Source organism: Triticum aestivum, chromosome 1B (genome assembly GCF_018294505.1).
Source record: "Triticum aestivum cultivar Chinese Spring chromosome 1B, IWGSC CS RefSeq v2.1, whole genome shotgun sequence".
In the NCBI taxonomy this organism is placed as follows: Eukaryota; Viridiplantae; Streptophyta; class Magnoliopsida; order Poales; family Poaceae; genus Triticum; species Triticum aestivum.
This window is the reverse complement of record NC_057795.1, coordinates 9,511,705-9,534,123: the sequence shown is the minus strand read 5'-3', so window position 1 is coordinate 9,534,123 and position 22,419 is coordinate 9,511,705. Positions and strand designations below refer to the sequence as shown.

At 48.0% G+C, this 22,419-nt stretch overlaps 1 protein-coding gene across 1 annotated transcript; it reads left to right on the top strand.

Moving 5' to 3' along the window:
- The first annotated feature begins 5,618 nt into the window (after positions 1-5,618).
- Positions 5,619-21,921, top strand: LOC123084099 (disease resistance protein RPP13-like). Its single transcript, XM_044505881.1, has 3 exons — positions 5,619-5,994; positions 6,084-6,232; positions 20,859-21,921. The coding sequence occupies exons 1-3, from the start codon at positions 5,659-5,661 to the stop codon at positions 21,346-21,348; spliced, it is 975 nt and encodes a 324-aa protein (XP_044361816.1). The 5' UTR covers positions 5,619-5,658; the 3' UTR covers positions 21,349-21,921.
- Positions 21,922-22,419: the final 498 nt, after the last annotated feature.

Genomic DNA, 22,419 nt, shown 5'->3' with positions numbered 1-22,419 from the left:
AGTAAAAAAAATCCAGAAATCATAATATGTTCATGGACTAAAACAAATGTTCATGATTTTGAAAAAATGGGTGCGTATTCGAAAAATGTTAGAGCATTAGAACCAAATGTTCATACATTTTATAAAATTGTTCACAAAAATCAAAAAGTGATTGTGAATTACAAAAGAAGTTCGTTGATTCAAAAAAATATTTATGAATCCTGAAAATGTTCGTTGAGAAGAAATTTTGTTCATGAATTTCAAAAAATATACACCGAATCACAAGATGTTCATCGATTTAAAAAAATTGCTGGTTCAACAAAATGTTCATCAATTCAAGAAATGTTCATCAAAACAAAAAAAAAAACATCGATGCAGAAAAAAATTCATCAAATTTGACATGCAAACTCATATTCAAGGTCACCGGCCTACAGCAGAAAAATAAGCAAAGTATAAGCCACTAGAGAAAAAAAATTACTTGAACCAATGGAGTAGTCACATAACAAGGAGCAATCCTTCCAAAAAGTTTTGGAAACGGAGCTGCAAACAAGGAGATCGAAAATTGTTCACAAAACAGGCAAAACACGAGTTGGGAAGTTAGAAGAAATTTTTCTGAAGGAAGAAAGCAGGGGGCACGGGCATGAGTGATTGGTGCCCCACGTAGTGTCTAGCAAAGCTTTGCCCGTGCCCCCTGCTGCTACTGGGCCCCACATGGTGGCATGGTGCACTGCCATATTAGAGCATGGCTAATAGTGACTGCGCCCACGAGTGTCGCTGTTCTTCTTCGAGGCGTTTCCGAAGAAACTAACTCACAGCTGCTCTGGGTGGCAGACATGTTGAAGGTTCAGAACTTGTTCAGATCCAGATCCAAAGCAACAAGTGTTGTGCTGCGCGTCTCCTCATTTCACACATGGTTTCCGGTCCCCTTTCTTATTCAATCACCATGTCAAGATTAATAGCCTCTCGACAATGACATTCAAAATCCATGTGGCATCACCTACTACTACGTACTACTCCCTCCGTTCCGAATTACTTGTCGCACGTATGGATGTATCTAGATGTAATTTAGTTCTAGCGATAAGTAATTTAGAACGGAGGGAGTACATGTATTAACCCACCCAGGAGTTAATTGCTATGAGATAACACAGAGTGCTCGCTTGTGAGATGGTAAACTACGGTAATCCGTGGGTGAGCAGTAAATCAAAAACAATAGCAAAAGAGTTCAAATAATCTGAGTTTTTTTACTTACAAGATGCTCGAGTACACTAAGAGCAACTCCAACGGGGCGACCCATTTCGTCCGCTGGAGTCCGTTTGGGTCGGCGCGGATCGGCACGGATACAAAAGTCGGCCCAACGCGCCGACCAAACGGACGCGTCTTCGCTTTTCGTCCACGAGCGACTCATTCCAGTCTCATTTTTTAGCCGGATTTACGTCGGCGCAGACACGAGACGGACGCGCGTGCGCTCGCCTTCTCCTCTCCCGGGCCCGCTGGTCGGTGGCACATTGGCCTCCCCTCATCCAACAGCAACCCTCGCTCGCCTTCTTCGTCGCCGACGCTGCCGCCCATTTTTTTCGGTGACTCTGCCAGCTACCGGTGTCGAAACATCCGCTCAGCAACGCCGGCACCTCCCACGTCACCTGCCACCACCGTCTTGCCACCGGGGAACCGACTGCTTCCCCCCCCCGCTCCTCCTCCTCCTCCCCCCCCCTCCCCCGACACAGCCGCAACCGTGACCAAGAAGCCGCCTCGTCGCCCCGGCCAGATCCTCATCGACACGCTCCTCGGACGCCAGCCCGCTCGTCAGACGCCGACTGGGCAGCTAGCTGGTCCGTGCCCGCCGCGACTCCGTTCACCGGCCGTCTTCTTCGTTGACGCCTGCAAGTTGTTTGACAGTTTGCCAAGGTACAAAATGGACTCCGCCAACGAGTTCTTTTTTCACAATTTTCTTTACGACTCCGACGATTCGTCGTCCGATGACGAGGAGGAGATATTGGCTGCCGTGTTGGTCCGTCACCACCTCAATAGACAGCGACAGTTGTTCCATGGATCCATTCCGGGCCACCTTCGGGCGTTGAATCGCAACCGAGAGAGCGGACATCTCCTTATTTGGAAGTACTACTTTGATACAAAAAATCCGTTGTTCAAACATCAGAAATTCCGCCGCCGTTTCCGTATGAGTAGGCACCTTTTCAACCGTATTAGAGAGGGGTTGGTCGGCTACGGTGACTACTTCGAGTGCAAAGAGGATGCCGTTGGAAAGATTGGTTTCTCCTCTTATCAGAAAGGCACTGCCGCAATCTGAATGCTTGCATACGGAGTGCCCGGTGATCTCATTGGTGAGTATGTCCGTATGAGCGAGTCTACATGCCTAGAGTCCCTGTATAAGTTCTGCAAGGCTGTTATTGCTGTGTTTGGCCCTGAGTACTTGAGAGAGCCGACTCCCGAATATATAGCCCATTTGTTGGCGATGAATGCCAGCAGGGGCTTCCCTGGGATACTTGGCAGCATAGACTGTAAGCACTGGAAGTGGAAGAACTGCCCTTCTGCTTGGCAAGGGCAGTTAAGGGTCATGTCAGGGCTTGCACTGTCATACTAGAGGTCGTGGCATCTCAAGATCTCTGGATCTGGTACTCTTTCTTTGGCATGGCCGGATCACACAATGATATCAACGTGCTTCAGCGCTCACCGGTGTTTGCTAGGCTAGCCGAAGGCAACAGCCCGCTAGTGAACTTTACTGTCAACGGTCACAACTACGACAAAGGATACTACCTGAGTGACGGTATCTATCCTCAGTGGACCACTATTGTTAAAACAATCCCAACCCTGTTGGAGAGAAGAGAAAAAGATTTGCCCAAGAGCAAGAGAGTGCTAGGAAGGATGTCGAGCGTGCCTTTGGTGTTTTGCAATCTCGATGGGGCATCATTCGGTATCCTGCTAATACCTAGAACACGCAGAAACTGTGGGAGGTGATGACTGCTTGTGTGATCATGCACAATATGATCGTAGAAGATGAGCACCCGAAACATCTGTACAATCAAGGGTTTCGGTTTCAGGGTGAGAATGTTGTGTCTGAGCATAGAGGAGCGGCAATGTTTGAACAGTTCACCCAATTCCATCATGACATGTGTGATTGGGAAACTCAAGTGCAACTGCAAAATGATTTGGTTGAGCATATGTGGGCTCATGTTGGCAAACAATAGATGTATCTTCTCTATTCGGCTTGCAAAACTATGTGAGACATTTTTACTTGTATTCGGCTTGTAAAACTATGCTATTTTATTCGGTTGAAACTATGTTATTTGACTATATGTTTGAATGCAAAAGCAATGCAAAAATGAGCTATTTGTTGAAATAGGGCGCCCAGCCGGCCACACCGGCAGATATGGCGCACTGCCGACCCAAATCTAAAACAGGACGGACGCCGGACGGGCGGCCGACCCAAACGGACAAAAAGCGAACAAAATCACTGTCCGTTTGGGTCGGCCCGTTGGAGTTGCTCTAAGAGCGTGCACAATTTCGAGGTGAAATGACATTCAAGGAGCTCTAGGCAACAAAACCAAAACCGGGTCTCCAAAAAGTGCCATTTTTTGAAGTTTCTCTCAGGGCTAAATTTTGTTTTTTTTCTTCTTATCTATAGCTCCTCGAATGTCATTTGTTCATGAAATTTTCCACCCTCACAGCGCACTCGAGCATCTCAGAGGCCAAACACATCAGACAATTTTTGATACTTTTCGAATTTACTGTTCATGGAAAAAAATGCGGTGATCTAAGTCTAGAAAAGCATGATTGGTGCCACAGATAGGTTGGCATCATGGCAGCGAGCCAGTAGACAGATCATCTTTTGAGAGAGGATTCGTTGGGTATCCTGTAGCATCTCGCGATGCAGTTATGTTGGGTATTATGTGTGCATGCGACCTGGGTCCCCGCACACATAACTAATGTTGCTAAAAACAACATAACTACTATCTACGTCTAGGTGTATAAGTCATCTTACGAAAATCAAATAATCTCAATTCATTTAGACGTGTTGCAATAACTTTCACCTCGTTTCTTATTTTTTGACATAAATAAAGGAATCAACCAATAAGAGATGTGGGGCGTGTATGATTTCAATAACTTGAGACTTCCAAACACGACATACAGTGGTGGGTTTATTGCATGCAATACTATTAATTAGCAAATAAGTATTAAATTCTCTCATTTTTCCCTTCGCCTTAGTCATGGTGCACAACAATCATAGTGGGGAGTAACTTAGACTAGTAACATGCATATGTTACTAGTCTATGTTACTACCTTCATAATGGGGATGTGTAGTGCTACCATCTATGTTACTCCCAACCTCTCCCAGCTAGTCATATTTTCTTGGTAAGTCATGTTACAGTAACTATCTATATTACCACATGCCTCTTTTTTCTCATTAATTACTCGCCACATCATCGATAGAGATGTGTAGTGTTACCATCTATGTTACTTTCATTGTGGGTAGTCTAAGATGACTTACACATCTAGACGGAGGGAGTATACAAGATTAATCAAGTGATTGCCATGTATTAATCACTCTTAGCATGGATTAAGGAATCGTAACTTTGCACACGGAACACGTGGTATGCAACTCAAACTTTTTGAGATAGCTAACATGGCCGTTCCTAGGGATTTAGAGGCCCTGTGCAAAATTGAAAATCAGGCCTTATATATAATATAATTTATTACTTGGAACAAATTATATAGAGCACAATGTTAATATAATTTTCCAGAAATTATATCCGATGAAAAAGTGAATCTCAAACTTTGAATGCCTTCAATTTTCGCAGAAAAGTGGCATCTCCTTTTGCGTTTTTTGGTAATATACCTATCTCCATTCCCAAATATCAAACATAATATGGAGTCAAATTTCTCTAGTTTTGACACTATCCCCTAATAAAATTGTTGCATTTGTTCAAAAAATTATGCCAATAGGTTTGACATGGAAACTTATTTTTTCATAATTACCTACTTCGTATTCAAACACAAATTAGCAGGCAAAGTTACTCGTTACAAACTGCAAAATATCCAAGAATATCACTATCTATTTTGAAAATTTAAGAGTATACATAATCTTCAACTATTTCCCAACCCCCTTAAAAATATTGTTTCCCGTTCATGAGTATTCACAATGGTTGACAGTAGCTACCCATTGCTTGGTTCATTCGGGAACTGCAAAAAATTAACTGGTACAAGACGGAGATTGAAGAATCTAGGAGTATCCACAAATTTGAAGAGGAGAGAGAAGGGGGGCATACACAAGATGGAGTCTGGTAGACGTAGTACATGATTATCTCACAAAAACTTTAATTAGCACTTGTTTTTTAGGGGTTTCAATTAGCACTTGTACTCAGCCAAATTTGGGGCCCCTACGATCTGGAGGCCCTGTGCAGGTGCACACCCTGCACATGCTTCTGGTACGGGCCTGATAGCTAACCACTTATTCCAGGCGGTGTATATGCAACTCAAACTTGATACAAAAGGATTTGTAACGTAGTATAGTAAGGATATACCGGCATAGCAGGTTGGCGTGGCGCCATGCCATTGGACGGCGTAGCTTATAAAGTTCGTCGGCATGCCGCGTAGTATCTCTCATTTCACAACGGATATAGCCTACCTATCTTGGCAGTAGACTAGAAGGCAGAGGCAGAGGGCATGGTGGACGCCGGGGTGACGGGCGTGCTGTCGAAGCTGGGAGAGGTGGCGTCGGCGGAGGCGACGGCGCTGCTCCGGGTGGACGAGCAGATCCGGGAGCTGCGCCGGCGGCTGGTGTACCTGCAGGCGCTTGGCCGCGGCGCCGACCAGCAGCGGCGCGGCCGCGCCAGCGAGCTGCTGCTGCTGTGGGCGCAGGAGACCCGGGAGGTGGCCTTCGAGGTGGAGGACGCCGTCGACGAGTTCCATCTCAAGGTGGAGGCCTTCCAGTTCAAGGCCAGGCGGGGCCACTCCTGGTACCACTCGGCTCTCACACTGCTAAGCGGGCTCGCCATGCAGGTAATTAAATAATTACCAGTCGGCTAATCTTGATTAGGAGCAGTAAGTTTCTCGGGTTAGCAAAGATGATGTGTTTCTGGGGTGGGCAGATTGCTGCAAGGCATGGCCTGTCAAGGGAGATAACAAAGATCAACGGAAGGATCAAGGAAATCGGTGAGATCAAGGAAACGTATCAGATCCAAAGCTCCCCGGCTGAGATATGGAGCGCGTCCTCCATTGATGCCGCCGATGCTTACTGGTATGCAATCATCGCCGGTCATTTTCTTTGTCCTCTCTACTGCTACCTCCATTCCAGAATAGTTGAAGTACCAGTACTGCCTCTATTATTTGTATCTATCTATTATATACAAAAAGCAGAATGCATCGATCTTGTGCATCTAGTGCAATTATAATTACAATTTCATACTCCACAAATAAACATAACATCTAGTGCATCGATCTTGTGAACTATCTCTTTATAAGTGGATCGCAACCGTTAGATCTACATAATCATATATACCTAAAGGATCATACCCATTAAATCTATACAATCGTGTATAAATAGGTTACATGGCCTTTTGAACTTCATAATTGCACCTAAATAGATCGTAACAGCTAAATCTCTATTACTGTATGTAAATTGATCTTGTACCTTAAATCTATACAATTACATCCAAATAGATCATATTCCAAAAATCTACATAGTCATAGCAAAACTGTTAGATATTGATAATTGTATGTAACCAAATCATAAACAATCGAGAGAGCATTGCTATGGAATCAAAAGCTTCAGTTTGTGCTAGTAATTTATTTGTTTTTTTTAATATTTACACAATTATATATGCAAGGAAGAGCAATGCGAGGAGGTCCAAAATAAACAAAAACAGATTACTCCTTATTGGCATGCAAGAAATGACAAATGAACGTGGAGTTGTAGTTCTATGCTAAGAGCATACATCAACTGATCTAGCGGGGCCGGGCACGCAAGGTGCTAATTAGTTTGGGTTTCAGTGCAGCTTGATGGCTAGCTAAATAAATAGATTATTAAAAAAGGAATCAAAATCATTAGATTTTTGGTTTAAATCCACAATTATTTTTTATTATTTATTATAAAGGAAACATTATGGCTCACCCGACTGATTATCGTCGCCTCGTCTCCCACCTCGGGCGCATGACACGTGTTCGTGTGAGATCTCGGTCTGGATTGTAACATGGTCCATGTTTCAGTCAGAACACTAACACAAGCCGAAAACCGTTCTTCCACCCATCCTTGCATCGCCTCGCCTCGTGTCTCTCTTGCACGCACGCATGGAAAATAAAAGTCAAAATGCACGTTTCAAAAACATCAACTTTAAAATTCCATACATTGTGCTATGAACGTGGTAAATGGGAGTAGAATGTCTAAATGAGATAGAAAGAGGGGAGAGCAGAGCGGTCTCGCGACTAGGGTTTCCCCGTCCTCCCCTCCCGCCGCCGCCGACCCTCCCGCCGCCGCCGGCCGTCGGCCTCGCGCCCCCTCCGCCCCCTTCCGCCCCTCCCCCCTCCCCCCTTCCTGTCCGCCTCACGTCGCCTCCCCGGGAGGTGGCCGGGGCGGAGCTCGAGCTCCTCTTCCTCGGCCCCCTTCCCCTGTGTCTACCCCCGCCGCCGCCGGCGGGTGCTCCCGGCGCTGGCCCGGGTGGTGCCGGCGGCGGCGGGCCTTCTCGTCCCCGCGTGTGCGCGCTCCCTTCCCGGGGCTGGGAGGCGGCGGCGGTGCAACTCGGCCTTGCTGCGGTCCGGCGGCCCTGCGGTGGCGGCCGGCGGCAGGCGTGGTGTCGGCGCCGCTCCTTGGCGGCGGGGCGGCGTGGTGACGCTGGGTGGCCGTCGTCGCGCCTCCGGCCCAGATCTGGGCCCGGCGAGCCCCATCTGGGTTCTAGCGAGCCGGCTCTTCGGCGTGGCCTCGTTGTCTGCGGCGCGGTGAGGAGGAGGAGCGGCTCGGATTCGGGGCGGCGGCGCCGATGGCGTGCCGGCAGCAGCGCGAAGGCGGGAGCTTTACGAGCCCACGAGGGTTCGGCCGGGCCTGTGGGCCCATGAGCCTGGTGTGCTCCTGCTATTGCGTCTGGACGGCTACCGTCGCGGGCGGTGGAGGTGGGGCCCTCCCGCATGCCAACGGTGCTGACGCCCTAGTCCCGGCTCTGATTCTTCGCCGTGTTGTCCTCACCCCGTGTTGCCGTGGTGAGACGGCGTGGGGGTCTCCTGACCGTGTTGGCGCTGGGTGGTGGTTGGTTTGGTGGAAGGCTCCGGAGCGCCCGAGGTGCGGGTTGGGATTGGGGGAAACCCCTGTCGGCGTGGCTGACACCGGCGCAGTGGCGCTTGTGGGTGCCACCTGACCTTCCGGGAGGGCGTCGGGGGCTACCCTTCCTTTCGCCTCGTCGTGTACCGGGGGAAACCCTTGGCAGCAGCGTTGTCATCATCGCGATCCTTCTTGGAGGTGTTGATAGGTGCCGGCGCTTCGGAGACTTGGAGCCTAGTGGGAGATCCCGGTGGGCGCAGCGATCGCGAGGCTTCTTCGTTTTTTTTTTGATCCGCCGTTGTCGGCATTTGTTTCTTTTGCCCTTTCTCTGCCGTTTTCTTTTGGGCGTGACTGTGCTGCTTCCGCCCCAGCACCTATCTTTGTATGGCTCGGTTGGTTGCTTTGTATACAAAGCGGGGAGAAACCCTTTTTCGGCAATGAGATGGAAAAAGACAAACACTTAACATTTTGGCCCAAGTAAAGATGTTGCGGGGGCCGTTGTACTATTTCAAAAGAAAAAACTCATGGCTTAAAACAAAACTAGAGTATTAAAGAAAGAAACAAAACAAAAAGAAAAAAATTAATTATGTAGCTTCATCGTTAATTAGGCACAATCGAGGATGACGCGGACTCTATAATACGCCAATGTAACTGCCGTCACGCCCTCTCAGAGAGCCAATATAATTAGGATTACTCATTCAGAAGCATGAAATACAAATAAGTGTTTGAAGGAACAACCGAGTAACTAAGTACTAGTCGTGACCTAAAGTGTCTTATATTAGTTTAAAGGGAGTGATAGGAAAAACTATACGAGTTGTAGTACTGCCTGGACCTCACCTTATGACCTCCACCGTACAACAAGAGATGGCGATGCCTTTCATAGCAGGTCAGGGCATCTCCAGCCGCGCCCCCAACAGGCACTTCTCAGGCGATTTTGCCGCGCCGGCGTCAAAAAAAGGCCCCAGTCACGCCTTCAGAAGCCTTTTTTTCGCCGGCTCGGGCCAAAACTGGTGCCGGCGGACCTAGGCCGAACCCGGCGCCCTGGGGGCACTTGGGGAGCCGGCGCAAGCGAAAAAGGCGCGTGGGCCCGCACTGGAGGCGATCCGAGGGCCTTTTTCCGCCGTTTCTTGACGCTTTTCTCGCTTCTCTCCCGCTCGCTCGCCTTCCTCCCGCCATTCTCTCCCTTTCTCCCGCCAAACCCCCTCCCGCTCGCCTTCCGCCGCCATGCCGCCGAAGAAGTGTTGGGGAACGTAACAGAAATTCAAAATTTTCCTACGTGTCACCAAGATCTATCTATGGAGAAACCAGCAATGAGGGGAAGGAGAGTGCATCTACATACCCTTGTAGATCGCTAAGCGGAAGCGTTCAAGTGAACGGGGTTGATGGAGTCGTACTCGTCGTGATTCAAATCACCGATGATCAAGTGCCGAACGAACAGCACCTCCGCGTTCAACACACGTACAGCCCGGTGACGTCTCCCACGCCTTGATCCAGCAAGGGGAGAGGGAGAGGTTGAGGAAGACTCCATCCAGCAGCAGCACAACAGCGTGGTGGTGATGGAGGAGCGTGGCAATCCTGCAGGGCTTCGCCAAGCACCTACGGGAGAGGAGGAGGTGAACTTGGGAGAGAGGGAGGGGCTGCACCAAAGGCAAAAGGTGTGTCTCAAGAGGCCCTCTACCCCCACTATATATAGGGATCCCAAGGGGGGGGGGGTGCGCCAGCCCTAGGAGATCCAATCTCCTAGGGGGCGGCGGCCAGGGGAGGTTTCCCTCCCCCCCAAGGCACCTAGGAGGTGCCTTCCCTCCTTGGGACTCTTCCTTTTAGGGTTCCCTAGGCGCATGGGCCTCTTAGGGCTGGTGCCCTTGGCCCATGTAGGCCAAGGCGCACCCCATACAGCCCATGTGGCCCCCCGGGGCAGGTGGCCCCACCCGGTGGGCCCCCGGGACCCTTCCGGTGGTCCCGATACAATACCGATGACCCCGAAACTTGTCCCGATGGCCGAAACAGGACTTCCTATATATAAATCTTTACCTCCGGACCATTCCGGAACTCCTCGTGACGTCCGGGATCTCATCCGGGACTCCGAACAACATTCGGTAACCACATACAAGCTTCCTTTATAACCCTAGCGTCATCGAACCTTAAGTGTGTAGACCCTACGGGTTCGGGAGACATGCAGACATGACCGAGATGTTCTCCGGCCAATAACCAACAGCGGGATCTGGATACCCATGTTGGCTCCCACATGTTCCACGATGATCTCATCATATGAACCACGATGTCAAGGACTTAATCAATCCCGTATACAATTCCCTTTGTCTAGCGGTACGATACTTGCCCGAGATTCGATCGTCGGTATCCCGATACCTTGTTCAATCTCGTTACCGGCAAGTCTCTTTACTCGTTCCGTAACACATCATCCCGTGATCAACTCCTTGGTCACATTGCGCAAATGATGATGTCCTACCGAGTGGGCCCAGAGATACCTCTCCGTTTACACGGAGTGAAAAATCCCAGTCTCGATTCGTGCAACCCAACAGACACTTTCGGAGATACCTGTAATGCACCTTTATAGCCACCCAGTTACGTTGTGACGTTTGATACACCCAAAGCACTCCTTCGGTATCTGGGAGTTGCACAATCTCATGGTCTAAGGAAATGATACTTGACATTAGAAAAGCTTTAGCATACGAACTACACGATCTTTGTGCTAGGCTTAGGATTGGGTCTTGTCCATCACATCATTCTTCTAATGATGTGATCCCGTTATCAATGACATCCAATGTTCATGGTTAGGAAACCGTAACCATCTATTGATCAACGAGCTAGTCAACTAGAGGCTCACCAGGGACAGATTGTGGTCTATGTATTCACACGTGTATTACGATTTCCGGATAATACAGTTATAGCATGAATAAAAGATAATTATCATGAACAAGGAAATATAATAATAATACTTTTATTATTGTCTCTAGGGCATATTTCCAACAGTCTCCCACTTGCACTAGAGTCAATAATCTAGTTCACATCGATATGTGATTAACACTCAAGGTCACATCCCCATGTGACTAACACCCAAAGAGTTTACTAGAGTCAATAATCTAGTTCACATTACCATGTGGTTAACACTCGATGAGTTCTGGGTTTGATCATGTTATGCTTGTGAGAGATGTTATAGTCAACTGGTCTGAATCTTTCAGATCCGTGTGTGCTTTACAGATCTCTGTGTCATCTCCTAGATGCAGCTACCACGTTCTATTTGGAGCTATTCCAAATAACTGTTCTACTTGGAGCTATTCTAAATTGTTGCTCCATTATACGTATCCGGTATCTCTACTCAGAGCTATCCGGATAGGTGTTAAGCTTGCATCGACGTAACCCTTTACGACGAACTCTTTTACCACCTCCATAATCGAGAAAATTCCTTAGTTCACTAGTTACTAAGGATAACTTTGACCGCTGTCCTGTGATCTATTCTTGGATCACTCTTGTACCCCTTGACTGACTCATGGCAAGGCACACTTCAGGTGCGGTACACAGCATAGCATACTGTAGAGCCTACGTCTTATGCATAGGGGACGACCTTAGTCCTTTCTCTCTATTCTGCCATGGTCGAGCTTTAAGTCTTAACTTCATACCTTACAACTCAGGCAAGAACTCCTTCTTCGACTGATCCATCTTGAACACCTTCAAGATCATGTCAAGGTATGTGCTCATTTGAAAGTACCATTAAGCGTTTTGATCTATCCTTATAGATCTTGATGCTCAATGTTCAAGTAGCTTAATCCAGGTTTTCTATTGAAAAACACCTTTCAAATAACCCTATATGCTTTCTGGAAATTCTATGTCATTTCTGATCAACAATATGTCAACAACATATACTCATTAGAAATTCTATAGTGCTCCCACTCACTTCTTTGGAAATACAAGTTTTTCATAAACTTTGTATACACCCAAAATCTTTGATCATCTCATCAAAGCATACATTCCAACTCCGAGATGCTTACTCCAGTCCTCAAAAGGATAGCTGGAGCTTTGCATACTTATTAGCATCTTTCAGGATTGACAAAACCTTCCGGTTGTATCACATACAACCTTTCCTCAAGAAAATCGTCGAGGAAACAATGTTTTGACATCCTATCTGCAAGATTCCATAAACAATGCAGTAATCGCTAATATAATTCCAACAGACTCTTAGCATCGCTACGAGTGAGAAAGTCTCACCGTAGTCAACTCCTTGAACTTGTCGGGAAACATCTTAACGACAAGTCGAGCTTTCTCAATGGTGATACTTACCATCATTGTCCGTCTTCCTTTCAAAATCCATATGTACCTAACAGCCTTACGACCATCAAGTAGTTCTTCCAAAGTCTACACTTTGTTTTCATACATGGATCCTCTCTCGGATTTTATGGCCTTGAGCCATTTATCGGAATCTGGGCCCACCATCGCTTCTCCATAGCTCGTAGGTTCATTGTTGTCTAGCAACATGACTTCCAAGACAGGATTACGTACCACTTTGAAGTAGTATGCATCCTTGTCATCCCACGAGGTTTGGTAGTGACTTGATCCGAAGTTTCATGATCAATATCATAAGCTTCCACTTCAATTGGTGTAGGTGCCACAGGAACAACTTCATGTGCCCTGCCACACACTAATTGAAGAGACGGTTCAATAACCTCATCAAGTCTCCACCATCCTCCCACTCAATTCTTTCGAGAGAAACTTTTCCTCGAGAAAGGACCCGATTCTAGAAACAATCCTTTATTGCTTTCGGATCTGAGACAGGAGGTATACTCAACTGTTTTGGGTGTCCTATGAAGATGCATTTATCCGCTTTGGGTTCGAGCTTATCAGCCTGAAACTTTTTCACATAAGTGTTGCATCCCCAAACTTTTAAGAAATGACAGCTTAGGTTTCTCTAAACCATAGTTCATACGGTGTCATCTCATCGGAATTACGTGGTGCCCTATTTAAAGTGAATGTGGTTGTCTCTAATGCCTAACCCATGAACGATAGTTGTAATTCGATAAGAGACATCATGGTATGCACCATATCCAATAGGGTGCAACTATGATGTTCGCACACACCATCCCTCTATGGTGTTCCAGGCTGTATTAGTTGTGAAACAATTTCCACAATGTCTTAATTCTGTGCCAAACTCGTAACTCAGATATTCATCTCTATGATCATATCATAGACATTTTATCCTCTTGTCACAATGAACTTCTACTTCACTCTGAAATTACTTGAACCATTCAATAATTCAGACTTGTGTTTCATCAAGTAAATATTCTCAACATCTACTCAAATCATCTGTGAAGTAAGAACATAACGATATCCACTACATGCCTCAGCACTCATTGGATTGCACACATCAAAATGTACTACTTCCAAAAAGTTGCTTTCTAGTTCCATTTTACTGAAAACAAGGCTTTCAGTCATCTTGCCCATGTGGCATGATTTGCATATCTCAAGTGATTCAAAATCAAGTGAGTCCAAACGGTCCATTTGTATGGAGTTTCTTCATGCAAATACACCAATATGACTTACGTGGCAGTGCCACAAGTAGGTGGTACTATCATTACTATCTTTTGGCATGAACATGTGTATCACTACGATCGAGATTCAATAAACCATTCATTTCAGGTGTAAGACCATTTGAAGGTATTATTCAAATAAACAGAGTAATCGTTATTCTCCTTAAATGAATAACCGTATTGCGATAGACATAATCCAGTCATGTCTATGTTCAACGCAAACACCAAATAACAATTATTTAGGTTTAACACCAATCTCTTTGGTAGAGGGAGCGTGCGATGCTTGATCATATCAAGCTTGGAAAAACTTCCAACACATATCGTCAGCTCACCTTTAGCTAGTCTCCGTTTATTCCATAGCTTTTATTTCGAGTTACTAACACTTAGCAACCGAACCGGTATCTAATACCCTAGTGCTACTAGGAGTACTAGTAAAGTACACATTAACACAATGTATATCCAATATACTTCTATCGACCTTGCCAGCCTTCTCATCTACCAAGTATCTAGGGTAATTCTGCTCCAGTGGCTGTTCCCCTTATTACAGAAGCACTTAGTCTCGGGTTTGGGTTTAACCTTGGGTTTCTTCACTAGAGCAGCAGCTGATTTGTCGTTTCATGAAGTATCCCTTCTTGCCCTTGCCCTTCTTGAAACTAGTGGTTTCATCAACCATCAACAATTGATGCTCCTTCTTGATTTCTACTTTTGTGGTGTCAAACATCGCGAATATCTCAAGGATCATCATATATGTCCCTGATATATTATAGTTCATCACGAAGCTCTAGCAGCTTGGTTGCAATGACTTTCGGAGAACCATCACTATTTCATCTGGAAGATCAACTCCCACTCGATTCAAGCGATTGTTGTACTCAGACAATCTGAGCACAGGCTCAACAATTGAGCTCTTCTCCCTTAGTTTGTAGGTTAAGAAAATCGTCGGAGGTCTTATACCTCTTGACGTGGGCACGAGCCAGAAATCCCAATTTCAGCCCTCAAAACATCTCATATGTTTCGCGACGTTTCAAAAAACCGTCTTCGGTGCCTCAACTCTAAACCGTTTAACTGAACTATCATGTAGTTATCAAAACGTGTATGTCAGATGTTCGCAACAACCACAGACAACGTTCGAGGTTCAGCACACTGAGCGGTGCATTAAGGACATAAGCCTTCTATGAAGCAATGAGGACAATCCTCAGTTTACGGACCTAGTCCGCATAATTTGCTACTACCAACTTTCAACTAGATTTTCTCTAGGAACATATCTAAACAGTAGAACTATAGCGTGAGCTACGACATAATTTGCAAAAACCTTTTGACTATGTTCAAGATAATTAAGTTCATCTTATGAACTCCCACTCAGATAGACATCCCTCTGGTCATCTAAGTGATCACATGATCCGAGTCAAACTAGGCCGTGTCCGATCATCACGTGAGACGGACTAGTCATCATCGGTGAACATCTTCATGTTGATCGTATCTACTATACGATTCATGCTCGACCTTTCGGTCTCCGTGTTCCGAGGCCATGTCTGTACATGTTAGGCTCGTCAAGTTAACCCTAAGTGTATTGCATGTGTAAATCTGTCTTACACCCGTTGTATGTGAACGTAAGGATCTATCACACCCGATCATCACGTGGTGCTTCGAAACGACGAACTGTAGCAACGGTGCACAGTTAGGGGAGAACACTTCTTGAAATTTTAATGAGGGATCATCTTATTTACTACCGTCGTTCTAAGCAAACAAGATGCATAAACATGATAAACATCACATGCAATCAAATAGTGACATGATATGGCCAATATCATTTTGCTCCTTTTGATCTCCATCTTCGGGGCTCCATGATCATCATCGTCACCGGCATGACACCATGATCTCCATCATCATGATCTCCATGAAGTCGTCTCGCCAACTTATTACTTCTACTACTATGGCTACCGGTTAGCAATAAAGTAAAGTAATTACATGGTGTTGTTCAATGACACGCAGGTCATACAATAAATTAAGACAACTCCTATGGCTCCTGTCGGTTGTCATACTCATCGACATGCAAGTCGTGATTCCTATTACAAGAACATGATCAATCTCATACATCACATATATCATTCAGCACATCCTTTTTGGCCATATCACATCACATAGCATACCCTGCAAAAACAAGTTAGACGTCTTCTAATTGTTGTTTGCATGTTTTACGTGGCTGCTATGGGTTTCTAGCAAGAACGTTTCTTACCTACGCAAGAACCACAACGTGATATGCCAATTGCTATTTACCCTTCATAAGGACCCTTTTCATCGAATCCGATCTGACTAAAGTGGGAGAGACAGACACCCGCCAGCCACCTTATGCAACTAGTGCATGTTTGTCGGTGGAACCGGTCTCACATAAGCGTACGTGTAAGGTTGGTCCGGGCCGCTTCATCCCACGATGCCGCCGAATCAAGATAAGACTAGTAACGGCAAGCATATTGAACAAAATCAACGCCCACAACTACTTTGTGTTCTACTCGTGCATAGAATCTACGCAATAGACCTAACTCATGATGCCACTGTTGGGGAACATAGCAGAAATTCAAAATTTTCCTACGTGTCACCAAGATCTATCTATGGAGAAACCAGCAACGAGGGGAAGGAGAGTGCATCTACATACCCTTATAGATCGCTAAGCGGAAGCGTTCAAGTGAACGGGGTTGATGGAGTCGTACTCGTCGTGATTCAAATCACCGATGATCAAGTGTCGAACGGACAGCACCTCCGCGTTCAACACACGTACAGCCCGGTGACGTCTCCCACGCCTTGATCCAGCAAGGGGAGAGGGAGAGGTTGAGGAAGACTCCATCCAGCAGCAGCACAACGGCGTGGTGGTGATGGAGGAGCGTGGCAATCCTGCAGGGCTTCGCCAAGCACCTACGGGAGAGGAGGAGGTGAACTTGGGAGAGAGGGAGGGGCTGCACCAAAGGCAAAAGGTGTGTCTCAAGAGGCCCTCTACCCCCACTATATATAGGGATCCCAAGGGGGGTGCTCCAGCCCTAGGAGATCCAATCTCCTAGGGGGCGGCGGCCAGGGGAGGTTTCCCTCCCCCCCAAGGCACCTAGGAGGTGCCTTCCCTCCTTGGGACTCTTCCTTTTAGGGTTCCCTAGGCGCATGGGCCTCTTGGGGCTGGTGCCCTTGGCCCATGTAGGCCAAGGCGCACCCCCTACAGCCCATGTGGCCCCCCGGGGCAGGTGGCCCCACCCGGTGGGCCCCCGGGACCCTTCCGGTGGTCCCGGTACAATACCGATGACCCCGAAACTTGTCCCGATGGCTGAAACAGGACTTCCTATATATAAATCTTTACCTCCGGACCATTCCGGAACTCCTCGTGACGTCCGGGATCTCATCCGGGACTCCGAACAACATTCGGTAACCACATACAAGCTTCCTTTATAACCCTAGCGTCATCGAACCTTAAGTGTGTAGACCCTACGGGTTCGGGAGACATGCAGACATGACCGAGATGTTCACCGGTCAATAACCAACAGCGGGATCTGGATACCCATGTTGGCTCCCACATGTTCCACGATGATCTCATCGGATGAACCACGATGTCAAGGACTTAATCAATCCCGTATACAATTCCCTTTGTCTAGCGGTACGATACTTGCCCGAGATTCGATCGTCGGTATCCCGATACCTTGATCAATCTCGTTACCGGCAAGTCTCTTTACTCATTCCGTAACACATCATCCCGTGATCAACTTCTTGGTCACATTGCGCAAATGATGATGTCCTACCGAGTGGGCCCAGAGATACCTCTCCGTTTACACGGAGTGACAAATCCCAGTCTCGATTCGTGCAACCCAACAGACACTTTCGGAGATACCTGTAATGCACCTTTATAGCCACCCAGTTACGTTGTGACGTTTGATACAACCAAAGCACTCCTACGGTATCCGGGAGTTGCACAATCTCATGGTCTAAGGAAATGATACTTGACATTAGAAAAGCTTTAGCATACAAACTACACGATCTTTGTGCTAGGCTTAGGATTGGGTCTTGTCCATCACATCATTCTTCTAATGATGTGATCCCGTTATCAATGACATCCAATGTCCATGGTTAGGAAACCGTAACCATCTATTGATCAATGAGCTAGTCAACTAGAGGCTCACCAGGGACAGATTGTGGTCTATGTATTCACACGTGTATTACGATTTCCGGATAATACAATTATAGCATGAATAAAAGACAATTATCATGAACAAGGAAATATAATAATAATACTTTTATTATTGCCTCTAGGGCATATTTCCAACAAGAAGTACTCCATGCCGCGAACGGCGGCAACCGCGACTGGCGCCGTGACCCAGCCGAAGCAGAGGAAGCTGAGGGCGCCGCCATCGAAGCCACCGGGCCTGTCGAACGCTGAGTGGAGGGTGGAAGTTCAGCGGCGCGAAGCAGTCACCACCGACAGGCGGAACAGGGCCATAGCCAAGAAGGCTCGCGACAACGCGGTGCGCGCGGCGGCGTCTTCCTCATCGGTCGACCAGGCGGGGATGAATCCACCCGTCGTCAGCCACGCCCAGTACGCGCCCTGGGGACAGCAAGGCGCTGGATCTCCATGGGGTTCATCGTCGCCCGGCTACACCGACGGTGACGCGCACGGTGGGTTCAACCCAAACATGACCTTCCCTCATGGTCACCCCGCTACGCGCACGCCCTCGCCCGCCTTCGTCGGCATGCAGTACCCTCCATACAACTACTCGCCGCCCGCCGCCTACGCGTCCACACCGACGCCCCATCTCTACCGTGGACCGCTACCCTTCTCGCACCTCGGCGACGCCAACGACACGGGAGCCGACATGGACAACATCATCACGACAAGATCGGCCGCGGCCGCCTCGTCTCCCGGGTTCGCTACCCAGGACGAGGTAGTGGACCTCAGCGGCGACATGGAGGCCGAGCTCGGCTACGTCTACGGCGACGACGCGCAGGAACCCGAGGAGGAGGAGGAGGACGAGGAGGAGGAGGAGGAGGAGCCGACTCCTGTTCCGACGAAGGGGCGCCAGAAGAAGAAGAAGCGGGCGGCTAGGTCGGGCGAACCGCGCATCAAGTGGACGTCCAAGGAGGAGGAATGCCTCGCCGAAGCATGGAAAGTCGTCTGCCTCGACCCGACCACCGGCGCGAACCAGGGCTTCGAGACGTACTGGGACCGCATCAAGGCCGAGTTCGACGAGCGGAAGCTCGTCGACCCCTACTTCAAAGGCGTCTACATGCAGCGCGGCTCCAAGGTGATGGCGAACCATTGGGGGCGTATCCAGTTGGCGTGCAACAAATGGCATGGAATCGTCGAGGAGGTCGCGGCTCGCCCGGAGAGCGGCGCCAGCGTTGAGGATCAGGTACGCCCGCCGCCCGCCAACTGTTCGTCCCTCCGCGCAGCTGCTGCATATGTTCGCCATGTATCGGGGCGACAACCAAGACGCCGACTTCAAGCACCTCCACGTCTACAAGCGCATTGATAAGTGCGAGAAGTGGGCGGAAGTCCGACGTGCCCTCGACAAGACCAAGGAGACATACAAGCCGGACGCGACGACTCCGGGCGCGTTAGAGGGGCGGCCGGATGGCCATAAATTGGCAAAGAAGGGGAAAAACGCCGACGCGGCAACCACGCAAGTGCAGGAGTCCATCGAGCATTGCCTCGCCGACGCGCAGGCCCGGGCCGTCCTACGCGAAGAGAAGACCGAGGCGCGGTGGTCGGCGCTAATGAAGAATAACGCCATCAAGCTCGACCTGCTCCGGACGAACGTCGCCGCGAAGAAGAGGAACACCGACATGGCTTTTTTGATGGGCGGGGCGGACATGCTCAAGAGCAATGACGAGAAGCTCAAGGCGTGGTACCTGGTGCAGCGCGGCCTCATCCTGAACGAGCTGCCGACGGCAACGCCGACGACGCCGACGACGCCCACGACCACACGGACGCCAAGCCCGAGCGACGCCTCTACGCCGCCCAGCAGTGTCGAAGCCGTGCCGACGCAGCCCAGCACCGAAGCAGCTCCGACACCGCCGAGCTCGCGCACGCCGACTCCGCCAACGCCTGGAACCAACCCCGCCGAGTGAACCGACCCCGTCGAGGCGGCGGCGCTCTGTTTTTTGTAACACCAGACTACGTCCGATCGCCGGATTTGCGCGTCTTTTGAGAGCGGGAACAACCAAGTTTGAATTTCCCGCATCCTGGGGCCGGCGCGTGGGGGCGTGACTGGGAGCTAGCTCGCCCCCAGGGACCGAACTAGCGCCGGCACGCCCCCAGGCCGCTTTATTTAGACGACCTGGGGGGCCGAACGGCTGAAGATGCCCTCAATAACGGTTGCCGGCTGTCGGCACGCAGTACACGTGATGACAATGCCCACGTGGAACACTTGATGTCCAGCCCACCAGACATACGGACGTGCTCCCTGGACCTGCATCTGCATCTGCATCTGCATGCATGTCGCAGGAACGTAAAACCAACTCCTGCAAGTGCCTCATGCATGCAACTACTCTTGGATCTAGCCAGGTAAAAATAAACAGCTATACTTACATCTTGTTTGAGTCAAAAAAGAAGGAGACTACAACCCAGCCAGCACCAAAAATGTGTGTAGAGTATACGTACGGAAAATTACATCCACAATAAAACTAGAGAAGAAAATCCTCCCAGCACCTACCATGTTGTGAAGGCGAGTAAATTACTCATAACATCAGTTTTGGCAAAAATAACAGCAAAATCACCACTTCTGAGGCCGATGCACCTAACAGATAAATTATCTGAACAATTGAGACAAATAGAAAGATATACACCGCTAATTTTGATGGAGTATGTTATAACGGTGCACATTAATTGGATATACAGATAATACAACTATAACATTTGCGTAAAAAAATATAATAATTACATTGGCATGGACATTAGAACTGTATATCAAATATACAAGTCTTCTCAAAATAAAAGTATGTATTTTTTAGCATCTAGCCTTGTCATTGCCTGACGATGCGGCTAGTTTTAGCATCCTACAAACAAACAATGGGATACCATATAACATCGATTGTTTGTGTAAATGCAGGGATATTGAAGCTGACAACGCCATCGAGTTGAGGGGGGAAGAATTTGCGACCCTAAAAACACACATCCTAGAGGAGCAGAGCAAGATAGAACGTCGAGCTGTCATCTCCATCGTTGGACCAAGCGGCATTGGTAAGACGACACTGGCCAGGAAGTTGTACAATGACCGTGCTGTGAGGGAACACTTCAAGGTGCGCGCCTGGATAAGCCTTCCGCCGTGCATCCGGTTCGAGAAGTACCTCGAGATGATGTACGAGCAGGTCCGCAAGCAGGTCCCTGAAGACCTGCAACATGGGGATGGAGACGCCAGTGGTAAACTTCAACAACTTCTGAGAAAACATGAGCACAATTATTTGGTGGTGCTCGATGGCCTGGTGGACATTAGTGACTGGAACTCTTTAGTCAGCTTGCTGCCAGATGACAACCCCAGAAGCCGAATCCTTCTCACCACACAGCTCAAAGTGAAGGAAATTAAACCCAGTGTCAAGTAAACCGCACCTATTGTTCTGCAACCTCTTGGCAGCATCGGTGGCACCAAGGACATTCTGAAGTTGTTCTACCGACGAGCTTTTGGTTTCGGAGGAAATGGTATTCGCCCCCGCGCAATGAGTAATTTATCCGAAAGGACTCTCAAGATATCGGCAGGCCTTCCATTAGCAATTGTTGTGCTCAGCGGGCTCCTTCGGACCAAGAATTTTGGTCATGAATGGAACGAAGTGCTCGAGCAACTGGAGGAGTCCAAGGGTCAGCCAATCAGATGCCTATGGGCACTAGCCTTCGAAGACCTGCCACACCACCTCAAGTCATGCTTCACTAGTAGAAAAAGGGTCATACGTGAAGCCCAATAATGCCGGTTTGAATTTTGGCCGGCACTAATGTGTACAATAGCACCGGTTCGTGGCGGCGATCAATAGCATCGGTTCGTGGCGAACCTTTAGTACCGGTTCATGTCACGAACCGGTACTAAAGGGGATGTGTCAGCCTGCGGTCAGGCTATGGCCCCACCATCACCATTTAGTGCCGGTTCGTACCACGAACCGGTACTAATGAGGTTATGGCAAGCTGTTTTTAGTCCCACCTCGCTCCCCTAGCAAGTCTTTTACCACCTTAAATATGTTATTTCTCAAACTATCACAAGCATTTGGTCTTCATTGAACTCTATGTGTAGAATTTGTGGCCGCAATATGAGTCTTCATCGATTTATAAATCGTTGATGACTCATATTGACAATTCAGATTGTACACACAAAGATCATTGATGATCAAAGTATTTTTGATGTTATAAGATCATATTGACAGTTTAGACTCTAAAGAAATATAAGATCGTGATGTAAATGCTCTTATATTTTTTGCGTTCAGTATGCACCATTCAAAGCGACGCCATCAACTTTCAACCATTTCTGCCTTCATTTGCTATTTTTTATGCATTCAATGATTTGTTTTGAGAACTAAATGACCTGAAAATTGAAAAGCACTACAAATGAACTCTGAAAAAGTTGAAACTTGGCATGGTATCATCATTTCACCCACATAGATTGTTCAAAAAAGTAGAGAGGGTTACGG

Coding starts and splice junctions, on each gene's coding strand:
- LOC123084099 (XM_044505881.1), top strand. CDS start 5,659: ATGGTGGACGCCGGGGTGACGGGCGTGCTGTCGAAGCTGGGAGAGGTG. Junction 5,995..6,083: donor TAAGCGGGCTCGCCATGCAG/GTAATTAAATAA, acceptor TGGGGTGGGCAG/ATTGCTGCAAGGCATGGCCT. Junction 6,233..20,858: donor GATGCCGCCGATGCTTACTG/GTATGCAATCAT, acceptor GTGTAAATGCAG/GGATATTGAAGCTGACAACG.